This window comes from Chiloscyllium punctatum, chromosome 37 (genome assembly GCF_047496795.1).
Source record: "Chiloscyllium punctatum isolate Juve2018m chromosome 37, sChiPun1.3, whole genome shotgun sequence".
Lineage (NCBI taxonomy): Eukaryota > Metazoa > Chordata > Chondrichthyes > Orectolobiformes > Hemiscylliidae > Chiloscyllium > Chiloscyllium punctatum.
Genome location: NC_092775.1, coordinates 2,155,292 through 2,172,247, shown reverse-complemented (window position 1 = coordinate 2,172,247; position 16,956 = coordinate 2,155,292). Strand labels below are relative to the sequence as shown.

The 16,956-nt window shown below is 42.5% G+C and overlaps 1 protein-coding gene across 6 annotated transcripts in view; it reads left to right on the top strand.

The window, feature by feature from the left end:
* The window catches only part of chd6 (chromodomain helicase DNA binding protein 6), a 255,925-nt gene that overhangs the window by 123,166 nt on the left and 115,803 nt on the right, over window positions 1–16,956 (top strand). For all 6 annotated transcript variants that reach the window (XM_072556108.1, XM_072556107.1, XM_072556109.1 and 3 more), the window contains 2 exons: window positions 3,932–4,000; window positions 7,149–7,204. In XM_072556108.1, the coding sequence (XP_072412209.1) occupies window positions 3,932–4,000; window positions 7,149–7,204 (125 nt within the window). The remainder of the gene's footprint in view (window positions 1–3,931; window positions 4,001–7,148; window positions 7,205–16,956) is intronic.

The following is a 16,956-nucleotide window of genomic DNA, read 5'->3' as shown; positions in this document are numbered from 1 at the left end:
AGGTCATTTTACTTTTTATGCCTGCATTGGCTCTTTGAAAGAACTGGTCAGTAAGCCCTATTCATCCTGTAGTTGATCTTAATTTCTGCAGATGATGCAATATTTGCTACAAGACTAATTTCCTCGTGAAAATGTATTACTAAATTTCCTTCCTCTACATTTTTAGGCAATGCATTCTCAGATTTGCGTCTTTTTAAAAAGCCTCTACTATCTGGTTCTTTTGTTAACTGTCTTTAAATTTGTGTAAAAGGTAAAATACTGCAGATGCTGGAGATAGAATATGATGGAGAACCTTAGGTCTGGTAGCACCTATACTAGGCTCAACGTTAACTGTGATTCTTTTTGTTCAGATGCTACAAGACCTGCTGTGTTTTCTCTAGCACTTTGTTTTTGAATCTATTCTTTCTGGTTACTGACCCTCCTGCAAGTGAAAGGTTTCACTTTGTTTACACTACCAAATCCCCTCATACTTTTCAATCCTCCCTTTAAATCTTCCTATAACCACTTTTATTATAAGGAAACCAATCCCAGTGTCCACATATACCTCAGGTCTTTCACATTTCATTTATTTCCCTTTCTAATTATGTCAAATTAAAACAGAAAATACTGTCAATACCAAAGAGGTCAGACAACATTCACCACCCAAATACAAACAATAATATTTCAAATCAATGATACTTCACCAGACCACACTAAATTAGGTGAAGCTTTGTTTTATGTTCATGAGTTATACTACTGGGTCAGGGTCACGGGGAATACTGTTTTTATTAACTCACAGGCTGTGATCATTGCTAGTTGGGTAGTTTTCCACATTTTCAGGTACATGCCTGTGTTGTAGCTGCTCTGAAATAGTCTAACTAGGGAATGGCAAATTTTGGAGCATAAGTCTTCAGTACTCTTGGCACAATGTTGTCAGGGTCCACAGCCTCTGCAGAATCCAGTTCCTTCAATGGTTTCTTGATGTCATGTGAACTGATTTGAATTTACTGAAGATTGTAGTGCTAGGCCTGTTAGAGGAAGCTGAGATGGACCATCCACTTGGCACTTCTGCCTGAAAATTGCTGTGAATGTCTCAGCATTACCTTTTGCACTAACATACTGGGCTTCACCATTATTGAAGATGGGGATGTTTGTGGTCTCTCAGTGAGTTGTTTATTTGGTCATCCCATTGACGAATGGATGTGGCAGGACCACAGAGGCTAGATGTGATCTATTAACTGTGGGCTCACTTAGCTCTGTCTATCACATGCTACCTTCACTGTTTGGCATAGGATCACCAGGTTGCTAGAAATACCTGGTGTTGCTCCTGACATGCCCTCCTGCACTCTCCATTGAACTAGGTTTGATCCCTTAGTTTGATGGTAATGGTTGCACTCAACTGTTTGGCTATGAAGTTGTAGATTGTTCTGGAATGCGATTTGGCTGCTTCTCATAGTCCAAAGCCTCTCATGAATGCCGAGTCTTGACTTGCTAGATCTGTTCAAAGTCCATCCCATTTACCACAGTGATAGTGTCACACAATACACAATACAGTGGAGGACATTTTCAGTGTGAAAACAGGACTTTGTCTCTACAAGGACTGTGTGGTGATCGTTCTCACCGATGCTGTCATGGGCAGATGCATCTGCAGCTGCTGGTTAGTGAGGATGACCATGTGTATGCTTTTCCCTCTTGTTGGTTTCCTTGCCACCTGCTGCAGATCCAGACTTTAGCAGTAATGTCCTTGAGGATTCAACTGGCTCGGTCACTCATGATGCTGTCGAGCCACTCTTGTGGACATTGAAGTCCCACCCCTAGTGTATGTTCTCCATCCTGGCAACCTTCCGTGCTTTCCTTAAATGTTTTTCAGCACAGCAGGGCACTGATTCATCAGCCGAGAGGTAGAAATCAGGTTTCTTTGCCCATATTTGATCAGATACCACTCAATAGAGGGCAAATAATGATCTGTTTATTTGATCATCACTTTGGCAAAAGATGTGCATTGTTTTAGAGAGTCATACAGTCCTACAACAGAGACAAATCCTTCGGCCCAAACTGGTCCATGCCAATCAAAATGTCCATCCACACTAACCCCATTTCCCTTCACTTGGCCCATTTCCTTCAAAACCTTTCCTATTCATATATTTGTCCAAACGCCTTTTAAATGTTGTTAATGTAACTGCCTCAACCGCTTCCCCAGGCAGCTCATTCCATATGTGTACCACCCTCTGGTTCCCATTTATCCTTTCCCCACTTATCTGAAACTGATGCCCTCTAGTCCTCGATTCCCCAACCCTGGGAAGAAGACTGAGTGCATTCACCCTCTCCATGCCTCTCATGATCTTATATACTTCTGTAAGATCCCCCTTGAGTCTTCTACGCTCTGAAAAAAAGGTCCTAGCTTGGCCAACCTCTCCCTAGAACTCAGTCCCTTGAATCATGACAGCATCTTTGTAAATTTCTTCTGCACTCTTTCCAGTTTATTAACATCCTTCCTATAGCGAGGTGCCCAAAACTAAACATGATACTCCTAAGTGTGGCCTCACTAACATCCTGTGTGACTGCAACATAACTTCCCAACTTCTGACTGATGAAGGCCAGTGTGCCAAAAGCCTTCCACACTGCCCTATCTACTTGTGACCGCCCACCCCCCCCCCCCCCCCCCCACCCCCTTTACGAGAACTGTGAACCTGACCTCCAAGATCCCTCTGTTCTATACACTCCTTAAGGGCCTACCATTCACCATGAAACTCCTAACTTTATTTGAATTTTCAAAATTATAAAATCTTAATGAAAGCTTTTATCTAAAGAAGCTGAATTTGGAAAGATCATTCATATTCCATCCATTGAGAGAAGAGGAAGGATTCCTTGAACAGGGCTGTGCAAAAGTTATGTAGGGATCTCGAAACATAACAAATATGACACCTCCCCTCGACCATAAATGTGAGTTCCTCTTCTTCTGCGGACACACCATTGAGTGAGATGCAGTATTAATTCACTTGAATGCTGTCAGTTTCTGTATGCTGTCCTTTATCCCTTGATTATGCAAAATTAAAGGAATTACCCAATTGAGTTTTAAAAGTGAAAGCAGTTTCTGGGTAATTGAGAAAATAATTTCTGTACAGGAAGAAAATTGGGAAGAGGGTGATAGATATTTACAACTGTTTCTCTCCCAATCGTCCCTTTCCCTCAAAGACTCTGGCTGTGGCATCAGTTGGAACTCTCAAAACTGAGATTAGTTGATTTTTGGTGGGGTTAGCCTGTTAGGGGATAAGGAGCAAAGGAAGTAAGTAGAGTGGAGATGAAGATCAGCCATGATTTTGTGGATAGTGGTGCAACTCAGAGGGATTGAATGGTCACCTACTGTAACTAATCTTTCTCCATTACTACCCAGATAATCCTTTACTGTAAAGTGAGATCACATCCCCTGCTGATATCATGGTGTATTTCCTCCACCTTTAGAAACCTGAACTCCACTAGAGGGGACTCTCCACTTACCTGTGCTCACTTAATATCTGTTTGCAGATGTTACTGACATAAAATACTGTGTTGGCTTCTTGGTTCTCTGTTGCCCTTCTATCCCTCACTTTCTCTACCTCCTTCTACACCCAGCATGTTCTCCCTGCTGCTCCCAAAGTGCCTCTTTGTCTGTCCCTATCACAGTTTGGTCTTTCCCCCCCCACTTCCTCCCTCTCTTGAGGCAATAAACCTGAACTCTTATCACCTTGAGAGCTTTGCTTTGCAGTTTCTATAACTTTGTTTGATTTTAGGTAAACAGCAAGCAAGTGACAACATACATTAAGCCGCTTTATTTCCAAGAAACAGCTTGGCTAAAAACTCCTTTTCAATCTGAGAATGTTTGAATAGTTTGAATTCTTTAATTGTTTTTCCAGCTAGTGTTTAAATATATAATGCTAACAATTGTCTGACATTATACTGTCATCTGTTGCAGGAGAATCCAGAGGAGGATGAATCTGCTGTCATTGAGAAGATACTGGCCATGCGCACTGTGCAGAAGGAGGTGAGACAACAATTATAATGCACCATGACAAAGCAGGTTATTGACTAGGACAGAAGCAACTTTATATATTCAACATGTATTTGTATACAAAATCCTGTTCCAAACCTTCCCTGTATATCCTTCATTTAAAAGATAATATCTGGTTTGAGGGGCTATTAAGTTGCCTGTAAATCTTGTTCCTATTATATGGCAATGTAAAGTGTGTATATATAACATACTTCAAGTTTGAGATGTGTAATTGGGTACCTTTGTGAAGGGTTCTTAATATTTAGGTCAGACAGTTCTTCTGGACCAGTGAACAAATCTGTGTCAGTGCAGGGATCACCCTGGAGTTTTAATAGAAAAGAGTTCTGGTTGGGCATCATTTTATGCAGCATGCGAATAGTGTCCTGACTAGTTTGGCCATCACTTGGACAGCAGTCAATGTTAATTCTCAACAAATAGATAAATTTTGATTGGTCAAGATGTTGCTATGGTGATGTAGCGGAGAATTGGCTGTCTCCATCACCCCTGTCTAAACTATGTAAAGAAATTGTTTGCAGCTGGTTTCAAATATCTCCGACATGTCTTTACGTTCTCAGAAGTATGCAAAGAGGAGATGGTTAATAGTCAATCCAATAGAGATGTGTTTCTCATGGTACCAACCATGGTAAACCATGCATCGAAGAATATCTTCACGCAGCTTAATAAGCTCCATCCTGCACTCAGGTTTACCATTTGAAATGAAGCAACCAAATGAACCGTGTGTCATAGAATCATACAGTATGGAAGAGACCCTTTGGTCCATTGAGTTTGCACTGACAAAACTACTCTAAATCTGTACTAATCCCACTTCCCATACCCTGGCCCTTAGCCTTGACTGTTGGGACATTTCAAGTGCTCATCCACATACTTTTTAACGGTTGTGAGGTTTCCACTTCAATTACCCTCTCAGGGAGTGCATTCTACACCTCAACCACATTATGATTTTTTTCCCCTCAAATCCTCTCTAAACCTCCTGCCTTTCACCTTAAAATTATGCCCCTTTCTTAATGACCCATTAAGGGGAACAGTTGCTTTCTATCCACCCTGTCTTTGCCCTTCATAATTTTACATACCTCAATCATGTCACCTTTTGATCTTCTTTGTACTAAAACAAAACAACGTGAGCTTATTCAGCCTTTTGTCATAGCTAAATTGTTCCAGCCCAGGCAAGAGCTTGATGAATCTCCTCTGCACCACCTCCAGTGCAATCACATCCTTCTTGTAGTGCAGAGACCAGAACTGCACACAGTAACCCAAGTTCTGTACAACTCCAACGTCACCACCTTGCTCTTACAATTGTACTGTAATTGAGAAAGGCAAGTGACTCTGATAATTTCGTAATCACCATGTTAACTGGTCCTGCTGCCTGCAGGGATGCTTGGACAAGCACTCCAAGATTCCTCTGTTCTGAATTTCCTAGTCTCCTACTATTTGACAAGTACTCCAAAGTCTTGTTAGTTCTTCAAAAGTGCATCCCTTGCACTTTTCTGGATTAAATTCCATCTAGAAGAAAGTGAGGACTGCAAATGCTGGAGATCAGAGTTGAAATGTTTGGTGCTGGAAAAGCACAGCAGGCCAGGCAGCATCTGAGGAGCAGGAGAGTCGATGTTTCGAGCACAAGCTCTTCATCAGGAATGAGGGGGTGGCCCAAGTGGGCTGCGAGATAAAGGAGAGGGGAGTGGGGCTTGGGGGAAGGTAGCTGGGAATACGACTGGTAAATGGAGGTGGGGGTGATGGTGTTAGGTCGGAAAGGAGGGTGGAACGGTTAGGTGGATAGGACAGTTCAAGGGGGCAGTGCCAAGTTGGAATGTTGGTTCTAGGATAAGATGGGGGAGGGGAAATGAACAAACTGGTGAAATCTGCATTAATCCAGTGTGGTTGGAGCGTCCCAAGGTGGAAGATAAGGCATTCTTCCTCCAGACTTCAGGTGGCGAGAGATTGGCAGTGGAGGAGGCCCAGGACTTTCACTTCTTGGCGGAGTGGGAGGGAGAGTTAGTATGCGGCCACAGGGCGGTGGGGTTGCTTAGTGTATGCGTCCCAGAGATGTTCTCTGAAATGATCCACAAGTTGGTGCCTTGTCTCCCCAGTGTAAAGGAGACCACATCGGGAGCAATGGACACAGTAGATAAATTGTGTGGAGGTACAGGTCATTTTTTTGCAAGGTTTGTAGCTCAGGTTGAGGTTTAGGGTGTAGGTTTGCTCGCTGAGCTGTAGGTTTGATATCCAGACGTTTCATTACCTGGCTCGGTAACATCATCAGTGGTGACGTCCAAGTGAAGCGAAGCTGTTGTCTCCTGCTTTCCATTTATGTTTGTCCTGGATGGGGTTCCTGGGGTTTGTGGTGATGTCATTTCCTGTTCGTTTTCTGAGCGGTTGATAGACGGTAATTCTTTCTGTTTTTGCAATTTTGGAAAATGTGTTTCATGGAATGTGTGTCACTGGCTGTTATTTATTATCCCGAAATTATCCTCAAGATGAGTGCCTCGCTTAGCCATTTCAGAGGACAGTACAGAGTCACCCATATTGCTGTGGGTTTGGAGTCAATGTAGGCCAGACCAAGTAAGGGTGATAGGTGGGAGGATGCCAGCTAAGGTTAGCAGACAGTAGTGAAACCAGATGGGATTTTATGACAATCAACAGCAGTTATGCGGTCCCATTGGACTGTTTTATTTTCAATCCAAATTTTTGCTGAACTTACAGTCCGTTATCTGCTATGATGGGATTCAAACCCACGTCTCAGAATCTTAGTCTGGAGCTCTAGATTGCTGTTCAAGTGTGCACACTGTGCCATCACCTCCCCATTATCAGAAAGTAGTGAAGGATGAAGGGATGTGGGGAAAAGCTTCCTTAATATTGCAGTAATTCATTTCTGCTAGCAGCTGTTGAAAACAACTAAATCTGTGAGGTTTAATAGAAAATTGGAAAAGATAATTTGGGAAATAAATGCTTTTGGGGACCAGGAAATGGATTTGAGTCTGGAACTTTCTGGAGTCACAATGGGTCGCATGGATGCTGCCTCTGCTGAAGTGTCAGGTTTTCTGAAAAGATGATTTGAGTCCTGTGGGAGAACAATTAAACAAGTTGTTTCAGCATCATTAACTTTAATTTTTATGTATTTTCACAGACTCCTGGTGGGAAGCCGCAAGAAGTTGAAGAATTCTATGTCAAATACAGAAATTAGTAAGTATTAATGGGAAGGAGGAAACAGGATGCTTTTCACTCCAGTTCTGTCACACTGACACATGTTCACTGTTTAGTGCAGAAGGTTTGTCTTGGACATTTTGACCATAGTCCCCTGTCAATCCAGGTCAATGGCACACTGCCTACACAGAGTTTTGTAGAGTCCCACAGTAGTTATGGTGAATGTAAGGTAGATGTTATCAAAAGTTTCATAAAGGAATAAGTCAGGTCACTGTTCAGCTGAACATGGAAATTGAGCTAAGGAGATGGTCGGAATCACATTTGAGACAGATTAGATCATTGTGGGACAGAAGGACCTTCCATCAATTGAGCATAGTCTGTGGTGGGACTATTGAATCTTGGGACTACAGAAAATAAAAAAAAATAATGCTTAAAGCACTCACTGGAGAATGAAGAAATGGGCAGTCCTTATGGGAAAGCAGTAGGGAAATACAGTCATTAGACAGTTCTTTTAACGAGCTGGTGAAGATACAATGGGTTGAATGGCATCTTCTTGATCCTGATCATGTTATAATCTTTGAAGAAACGTTGTACTTAATTTTATTTCTGTTCTGTGTTTACCATCCTCTAATGATGGCTTTCTTCTCGTATATATATATAGTCACTTTGCTGACTCAAAATGTTGGACCTCCCTCCCTAACAGCACTGAGAGTGTAACATTCCCCAAGACTTAACAGTTCAAGAAGGTGGCTCTCCACCACGTATTCAAGATCAACTAGAGTGGCGCAATAAATGCTGGCCCAGCCAGCGATGTCCACATCCTAACAATAAATAAGACATTGTTATAAAAGCTACAATGGGCTTTGCCTCCCCTGATATTTCTTGTTTCTTTGCATGAAAATCTTTATTCTAACCTTTGATCTTGCTCTTTTTTGTTGATCGTAAATGTATACGTTCCGATTACAGATTCAGGGACCAAAACACACATCCCTTTCGATCTCGTTGAAATCTCCATTGGATTTACTAATACCTTTGTTCATTAGATTCCAGATTAGACTCTTAGAGTCATTACAAGAGAGCAGGTGTAGACTGCTGGTCTTTCAAGCCTTTTTTGACATTTAATACAATAATGGCTGATTTTCAGCTTAATTGGAGTTTCCTGTTTGCTCTCAAAATGCCTTGGTTCCATGAGACTGAAACATCTGCCAGTCTGAAGCTTTAAATGCACTAAATGATAGTTTGACTGTGGCCTTCTATGGAGAGAACTCTGAAGACTTGTAATACTTTGATTTTTTTTTCCTTCATCTCAGTCCTAAGTGATCAGCCCTTATCCTAAGACTCTGCCCCCATGCTGTTGATTCCCAGCAAGGAAAAACAACCTGTTGGTGACAATCGTGTCATGTCCAGTCAGAATACTGTAAGTTTCAGTGGGACAACTTTTGATTCTCCTCAACTCCAGAGATTGTGTGCTCAATTTACTTAGCCTGATATCTTCATACAACCCTCCCATACCAGTGAATCTTTTTTTGTACCACCTCCAATGCACATTGGTATGTTTCTTTAAATATAGTGATCAAAGTGTACTCAGTGTACTCAGTGGCCTCACCAAAGCCCTGCACAATTGTAATCAGAATTCCTTACTCTTTTTGTACTCTAGTCCCTTTGCAATAAAGGTCAGCATGCTATTTGCCTCATCAAATGTTTGCAGTACCTGCATACAACTGCATTTTAACTTTGTTTCTCTGAGTATAGTCAAATCCGAGGCAACACCAACATTTACAAATTTAATGCATCTCAAAAAAAAAATCTGCAATACTATTAGAGCCGTGGAGTCTCAGAGATATACAGCACAGAAACAGTTCCTTTGGCCCAACTAGTCCATACCAAACAGATATCCCAATCTAATCTAATCCCATTGACCAGGACTTGGCCCATATCCCTCTAAACCCATATTCGTATACCCATCCAGATGCCTTTTAAATGTTGCAGTGGTGCCTACCATTTCCACTGGCAGCTCGTTCCATACATGTACCATCCTCTGCATGAAAAAAAAGTTGCCCCTTAGTTCTCTTTTATAGGTTTCCCCTCTCACCTAAACCTATGCCCTCTAGTAAGACTTTGTCTATTTATCCTATCCATGCCCTTCATGATTTTGTAAACCTCTATGAGGTCAGCCTTCGATGCTCCAGAGAAAACAGCCCCAGCCTGTTCAGCCTCTCCCTATAGCTCAAATCCTCTAACCCTGGCAACATACTTGTAAATCTTTTCTGAATCCTTTCAAGTTTCACAACATCCTTCCGATAGGAAGGAGACCAAAATTGCACGCAATATTTCAAAAATGGCCTAACCAATGTCCTGTACAGCTGCAACATGACCTCCCAACTCCTGTACTCAATCCTCTGACCAATAAAGGAAAGCATACGAAACGCCTTCTTCACTATCCTATCTACCTGCGACTCTACTTTCAAGGAGCTATCAACCTGCACTGTAAGGTCTCTTTGTTCAGCCACACTCCCTAGGACCTTACCATTAAGTGTATAAGTCCTGCTAAGATTTGCTTTCCTGAACTGCAGCATCTCTCATTTATCTAAATTAAGCTCCATCTGCCACTTCTCAGACCATTGGCCCATCTGATCAAAATCCTGTTGGAATCTGGGGTACCTTCTTTACTGCACCTCCAATTTTGGTGTCATCTGTAAACTTACTAACTATCCCTCTTATGCTCACATCCAAATCATTGATATAAATGACGATAAGCAGTGGACCCAGCACTGATCCTTGTGGCACTCCACTGGCCACAGGCCTCCAGTCTGAAAAACAACCCTCCACCACCACCCTCTGCCTTCTACCTTTGAGCCAGTTCTATATCCAAATAGCTAGTTCTCCCTGTATTCCGTGAGATCTAACCTTGCTAACCAGTCTCTCATGGAGAATCTTGTTGAATGCCTCACTGAAGTCCATATAGATCAAATTCACCACTCTGCCCTCATCAATCCTCTTTGTTACTTTTTAAAAAAACTCAGTCAAATTTGTGAGACATGATTTTCCACGCACAAAGCCATGTTGATTATCCCTGATCAGTCCTTGCCTTTCCAAATACATGTACGTCCTCTCCCTCAGGATTCCCTCCAACAACTTGCCCACCACTGACGTCAGGCTCACTGTCTCTAGTTCCTTGGCTTGTCCTTACCACCTTTCTTAAACAGTGGCACCATGTTAGCCAACCTCCAGTCTTCCGGCACCTCACCTATGACTATTGATGATACAAATATCTCAGCAATCACTTTCCTAACTTCCCACAGAGTTCTAGGGTACACCTGATCAGGTCCTGTGGATCTATCCACCTTTATGCGTTTCAAGACATCCAGTACTTCCTCCTCTGTAATATGGACATTTTTCAAGGTGTCACTATCTATTTCCCTACAGTCTATATCTTCCATGTCCTTTTCCACAGTAAACGCAGTGATGCAAAATACCCATTTAGTATCTCCCCATTTTCTGCGGTTCCACACAAAGGCCGCCTTGCTGATCTTTCTATTCTCTCCCTAGTTACCCTTTTGTCCTTAAGGTATTTGTAAAAACCCTTTGGATTCTCCTTAATTCTATTTGCCAAAGCTATCTCATGTCCCCTTTTTGCCCTGATTTCCCTCTTAAGTATACTCCTACTTCCTTTCACTCTTCTAAGAATTCACTTGATCTATCCTGTCTATACCTTGCATATGCTTCCTTCTTTTTCTTAACCAAACCCTCAATTTCTTTAGTCATCCAGCATTCCCTATACCTACCGGCCTTCCCTTTCACCCTGACAAGAATATACTTTCTCTGGATTCTCGTTATCTCATTTCTGAAGGCTTCCCATTTTTCAGCCGTCCCTTTACCTGCGAAATTCTGCCCCCAATCAGCGTTTGAAGATTCTTGCGTAATACCACCAAAGTTAGCCTTCCTCTGATTTAAACTTTAACTGTTAGGTCTATTCTTTTCCATCACTATTTTAAAACTAATAGAAATATGGTTGCTGGCCCCAAAGTGCTTCCCCCCACCCCCCACCCTTCCCCGACACCTCAGTCACCTGCCCTGCCTTATTTCCCAAGAGTTGTTTTGCTCTAGTAGGTACATCCACATACTGAATCAGAAAATTGTCTTGTACACACTTAACAAATTCCTCTTCACCTAAACTCTTAACACTATGACAGTCCCAGTCGATGTTTGGAAAGTTAAAATCCCCTACCATAACTACCCTATTTTTCTTACAGATAGCTGAGATCCCCTTACTAATTTGATTCTCAATTTCCCACTGGCTGTTAGGGGGTGTATAATTCAATCCCAATAAGGTGATCATCCTTTTTGTATTTCTCAGTTCCACCCAAATAACTTCCCTGGATGTATTTCCGGGAATATCCTCCCACAGTACAGCTGTAATGCTATCCCTTATCAAAAGTGCCACTCCCCCTCCTCTCTTGCCTCCCTTTCTGTCCTTCCTGTAGCATTTGTATCCTGGAACATTAAGCTAGCAGTCCTGTCCATGCCTGAGCCATGATTCTGTAATTGCTGTGATATCTCAGACCCATGTTCCTAACCATGCCTTGAGTCCATCTGCCTTCCCTGTTAGGCCCCTTGCATTGAAATAAGTGCAATTTAATTTATGAGACTTACCTTGTTCTCTGCTTTGTTCCTGACTGTTTAACTCGCTTGTAGTCTCAATTCTACCAGTGTCAGATTGATCTCTTTCCTTTGTATCTCCCTGGGGTCAGCAGCCCTCCAACCCTGCAACTAATTTAAATCCTCCTGACCATACTCTATCCAATCTCCCTGCCAGGTGCAATCAGACCTTCTTCTGCAGGTCACTTCTATTCCAGAATAAATTCCAATGATCCAAAAATGTGAATCCTTCTCCCATACACCAACTCCTCAGCCATGTAGTCATCTGCTCTGTCCTTCTATTCCTACCCTCACTAGCTCATAGCACTGGGAGTAATCCAGATATTGCTACCATCGAGGACCTCCTTTTTAAATTCCTGCGTCACTCTTTATATTCTCCCCTCAGAATCTCATCCTTTTCCCTTCCTATGTCATTGGTATCAATGTGTACAATGACCTTCTGCTGGTCCCTGTCCCCTTTGAGAACATTCTGCACCCTCTCTGGGGAATCCTTGATCTTGGCACCAGAGAGGCAGTACACCATTCTAATTTTTCGGTATTGGCTGCAGAAACATCTGTCTGTGCCTCTGTCTAAAGAGTCCCCTAACACAATCGATCACTTGGAACCCAACATATCCCTGAATAACCTCATGTTTCTCAAGCTTAAATTGCATGCGCTACCTTGCCCACTTACTTACCTTCTTTGTAGCCTTTATGTCCTCCTCACAGCTTGTATTCCTACCTAGCCATGTATGACCAGCAAACATGAGCGCATTAGGTGGATTGGCAGTGCCAAATTGCTCATAATGCCCAGGGATGTGTCGATTAAGTGGACTAATTGTGGGAATGTAGGGTTACAGGGGTAGGGGAGGTGGGTCTGGGTGGGATGCTCTTTGGAGGGTCACTGTGGACTCAATGGGCTGAATAGCCTGCTTCCAGTGATTCTACATATAAGTGTTTTTGTACTTGTTTGAGAGTATGGGTATCAGTGTTAAAGTTGGTGTTTATTGCTCATCCCTAACTGCACTGGAGAAGGCAGTGGTTAACTGCTGACTTAAACCACTACAGTCCTTGGGTGGAAGAATACCCAGTGCTGTTAGAAAGGGAGAGCCAGGATTTTAATCCAGTGACAGTGAAAGAACAGCGATAGAGTCTTAAGTCAGGATGCTGAGAGACCTGGAGAAGAACTTGCAGGTGGAGGTGTTCCATGTATCTACTGGCTTGATGGTAGAGGTCAGGGGTTTGGAAGGAACTGGTAGAAAGCCCTTGTGAGTTACTGTGGTGCATCTTACGCTGCTGCCATTGTATATTGGTGGTGAAAGATGTGGATATTCAAGATGGTGTATGCAGTGCCAATAAAATGGGCTGCTTCCTTCTGGATAAAGCAAAACTGAAGTGTTGGAGACAATAGGGAGTATTCCATCCTATTTTTGATTTAGAATCATAGAATACCTATAGTGCAGGTAGAGGCCATTTGGCACCAATCCTTTAAGGACCATCCCATCCAGACCCACACCCTCATCCTCACGGTGGCACAGTGGTTAGCACTGCTGCCTCGCAGCGCCGGAGACCCGGGTTCAATTCCCGCCTCAGGCGACTGACTGTGTGGAGTTTGCACGTTCTCCCCGTGTCTGCGTGGGTTTCCTCCGGGTGCTCCGGTTTCCTCCCACAGTCCAAAGATGTGCAGGTCAGGTGAATTGGCCGTGCTAAGTTGTCCGTAGTGTTAGGTAAGGGGTAGATGTAGATGTAGATGTAGGGGTATGGGTGGGTTACGCTTCGGCGGGGCGGTGTGGACTTGTTGGGCCGAAGGGCCTGTTTCCACGCTGTAAGTAATCTAATCTAATCTAATCTAATCTAATCTATATCCATAATCCCACATTACCATGGCTAACCCACCTAGCCTGCACAACCCTGGACATTATGGAGCAATTTAGCCTGGCCAATCCACCCTAGCCTACACATCTGTGGACTATTGAAGGAAACTGGAGCACCTGGTAGAAACTCACGCAAACACTGGGAGAATGTTCAAATTCCACACAGTCACTCAAGGTTGCAGTTGATCCCAGGGCCCTGGCACTGTGAGGCAGCAGTGTTAACCACTGAGCCACTTTGTACCTTATAATGATGGACAGGTGTTGTGGAAACTGGAAGTGAATTCATTGCAGAATTTGACAGATTTGACCCATTTCTAACCACAGTATTCCTGATGGAGGGCTTTTGCCTTTCCTGCTCCTTGGATGCTGCCAGACCTGCTGTGTTTTTCCAGCACCACACTCTCAACTCAAATCTCCAGTATTTGCACTCCTCATTTTTGCTTATAGTATTTATAAAGTTGGTCTAATTCAGCTTCTGGGGCAAGTCTTCTGTACTATTGCTGGAATGCTTTCTGGCCCTTTAGCCTTTGTATTAGCCATCGAATTCACCCATTTCTTAATCCCGTGGAGATTAAGAAATTATTAAATTTGCTGAAGACTCGTATCTTTGATAATGGTGACCTCCAGAAGGAACCAAGATCTCTCGTCTGCTCCACACTTCAAGCTAAAGATTGTTGCATGAGATTGCAAATTGTAGTTGAGTACAATTCTGTTGCTGCAAATGGCCCACTGTGCCTCATGGACACCTAGTTTGGAGTTGCTAGATCAGTTCAAAGTCTGTCCAATTTAGAGTGGTGGCCATCCCAGGTAACATGATGGGATAACTTCTTCAGAATTGCTGTAATTCGTACCTGTTATTGATGCACCTGAGGCAGCTAGATTGGTGAGGGTGAGATCAAGAAGATCTTTCCCACTTGTTGGTCTCTCTCACCACCTATCAGATCTGTTCTCACAGCTATGTCCTTCAGGGATAGAACATGTGAAACGTGTGTACACATTTTTTCAGTTTGCAAAGAACAGGGCCCTGCATATTGAATGTGCAGCTTCTAGTATACAGTGTAATTCAACTTAACAACTATCTACTGGCTCATTTATCAGGGCATTGTCTTCACCAGAGTCAACCTGCCTGATTTAAAATTTAACCAAAACTTGCCAAGCCTTTGGCTTGACTTTTGACGTCATTGTCTACAGGAATAGCGCCAGAAGACTGGAGGATAGCAAATTTTGTTCCCATGTTCAAGAAGGGGAGTAGAGACAACCCTGGAAATTATAGACCTCTGAGTCTTGCTTTGGTTATGGGTAAAGTGTTGGAAAAGGTTATAAGAGATAGGATTTATAATCATCTGGACAGGAATAAGTTGATTATGGATAGTCAACAGTTTTGTGAAGGGTAGGTCATGCCTCACAAACCTTATTGAGTTCTTTGAGAAGGTGACCGGTGGATGAGGGTAAAGCAGTTGATGTGGTGTAAATGGATTTCAGTAAGACTATTGCAGAAAATACAGCAGCATGGGATTGAGGGTGATTTAACAGTTTGGATCAGAAATTATCGAATTGAAAGAAGACAGAGGGTGGTGGTTGATGGGAAATATTCATCCTGGAGTTCAGTTACTAGTGGGATACTGCAAGGATCTGTTTTGGGTCCAATGTTTGTCATTTTTATAAACGATCTGGATGAGGGTGTACAAGGATGGGTTAGTAAATTTACAGATGACATTAAGGTCAGTGGAATTGTGAATAGTGATGAAGGATGTTGCAGGCTACTGAGAGACATAGATAAGCTGCAGATTTGGGCTGAGAAGTAGCAAATGGAGTTTAATGCGGAAAAGGATGAGGTGATTCACTTTGGAAGGAGTAACATGAATGCAGAGTACTGGGCTAATGGTAAGGTTCTTGGTAGTGTAGATGAGCAGAGAGATCTCTGTCTCCAGGTACATAGATCCTTGAAAGTTGCCACCCAGGTTGATAGGGTTGTTAAGAAGGCATACAATGTGTTAGCTTTTTTTGGGTTGGGGTACTGAGTTTTGGAGCCATGAGGTCATGTTGCAGCTGTACAAAACACTGGTGCGGTTGCACTTGGAGTTACATGCAGTTCTGGTCACCGCATTATAGGACGGATGTGGAGTCTTTGGAAAGGGTTCAGAGGAAATTTATTCGGATTTTGTCTGGTATGGAGGGAAGGTCTTAGGAAACGCTGAAGGACTTGAGGCTGTTTTCGTTTGTGAGAACAAGGTTGAGAGGTGACGTAATTGAGGCACATAAGATAATCAGAAGTTTAGATAGGGTGGATAGTGAGAGCCTTTTTCCTCAGATGGCTAGCACATGGGGGAAAAGCTTTAAACTGAGGGGTGATAGATCGAGGACAGATGTCAGAGGTAGTTTCTTTACTCAGAGAGTAGTAGGGGCGTAGAACCCACTGCCTGAAACTTTATTAGACTCGTCAACTTTAAGGGCATTTAAATGATCATTGGATAGGCATATGGATGAGAATGGAATAGTGTAGGTTAGATTGTCTTCAGATTGGTTTCTCAGGGCGGCACAACATCGAGAGCCAAAGGGCCTGTACTGCGCTGTAATGTTCTGTGTTCTACCTGTCCGTGAGAAAAGTTGTGTAGCAGAAGACCAAAGAAGAGACGACCCAAGAAAATCTACAGAGGAAAATCGACAAAGCTGACTGGTTTTGAAACGTGATTTTTTTAAAAAATAAATCTTAATTTTTTTTATCAGATCAGTGTTGTAGACTGGGGGATAAAAGGTAGGTTTAAGAGAAAGGAGTTGTAAATAGTTGTTGTTTTAATTTTCTCTGTTGGACTTAAAGAATAAAATTGTTAATTTTTACTTTAAATAGTGAAATCTAGGATAGTTCTTTGCCTCTCGAAATTTAACAGATTATGGTTCGAGGTGAGCTTCTCTGTCTGTCGGGTTTAAATTAGCAGAGGGGTTTACTCCATGTCATAACAGTTTGAAATTTTACATGACAAAATTCCATTAAATCTTCCTTCATATTAGATTCCAGCATTCTCCTGAAAATGACTGTCAGGCTAACTAGCCTGTGGTCCTGTTTTATTTTTCTCTCTTTCCTTTCTTGAATAATGAACGTTAGGTTGGCTCACTTCTAATCTATTCCAGAACTTAGGTCATTAAAAAAATATAACTAGTGCATCCACCTCCAACGGTCTCTTCTAGAACTCTAGGAGGCTGGCTGTCAGGTGGGATAATTTCTGATTTTAGTCCCTTCTATTTCTCCAATACTTTATTATCCACTTTAGTTTCCTCATT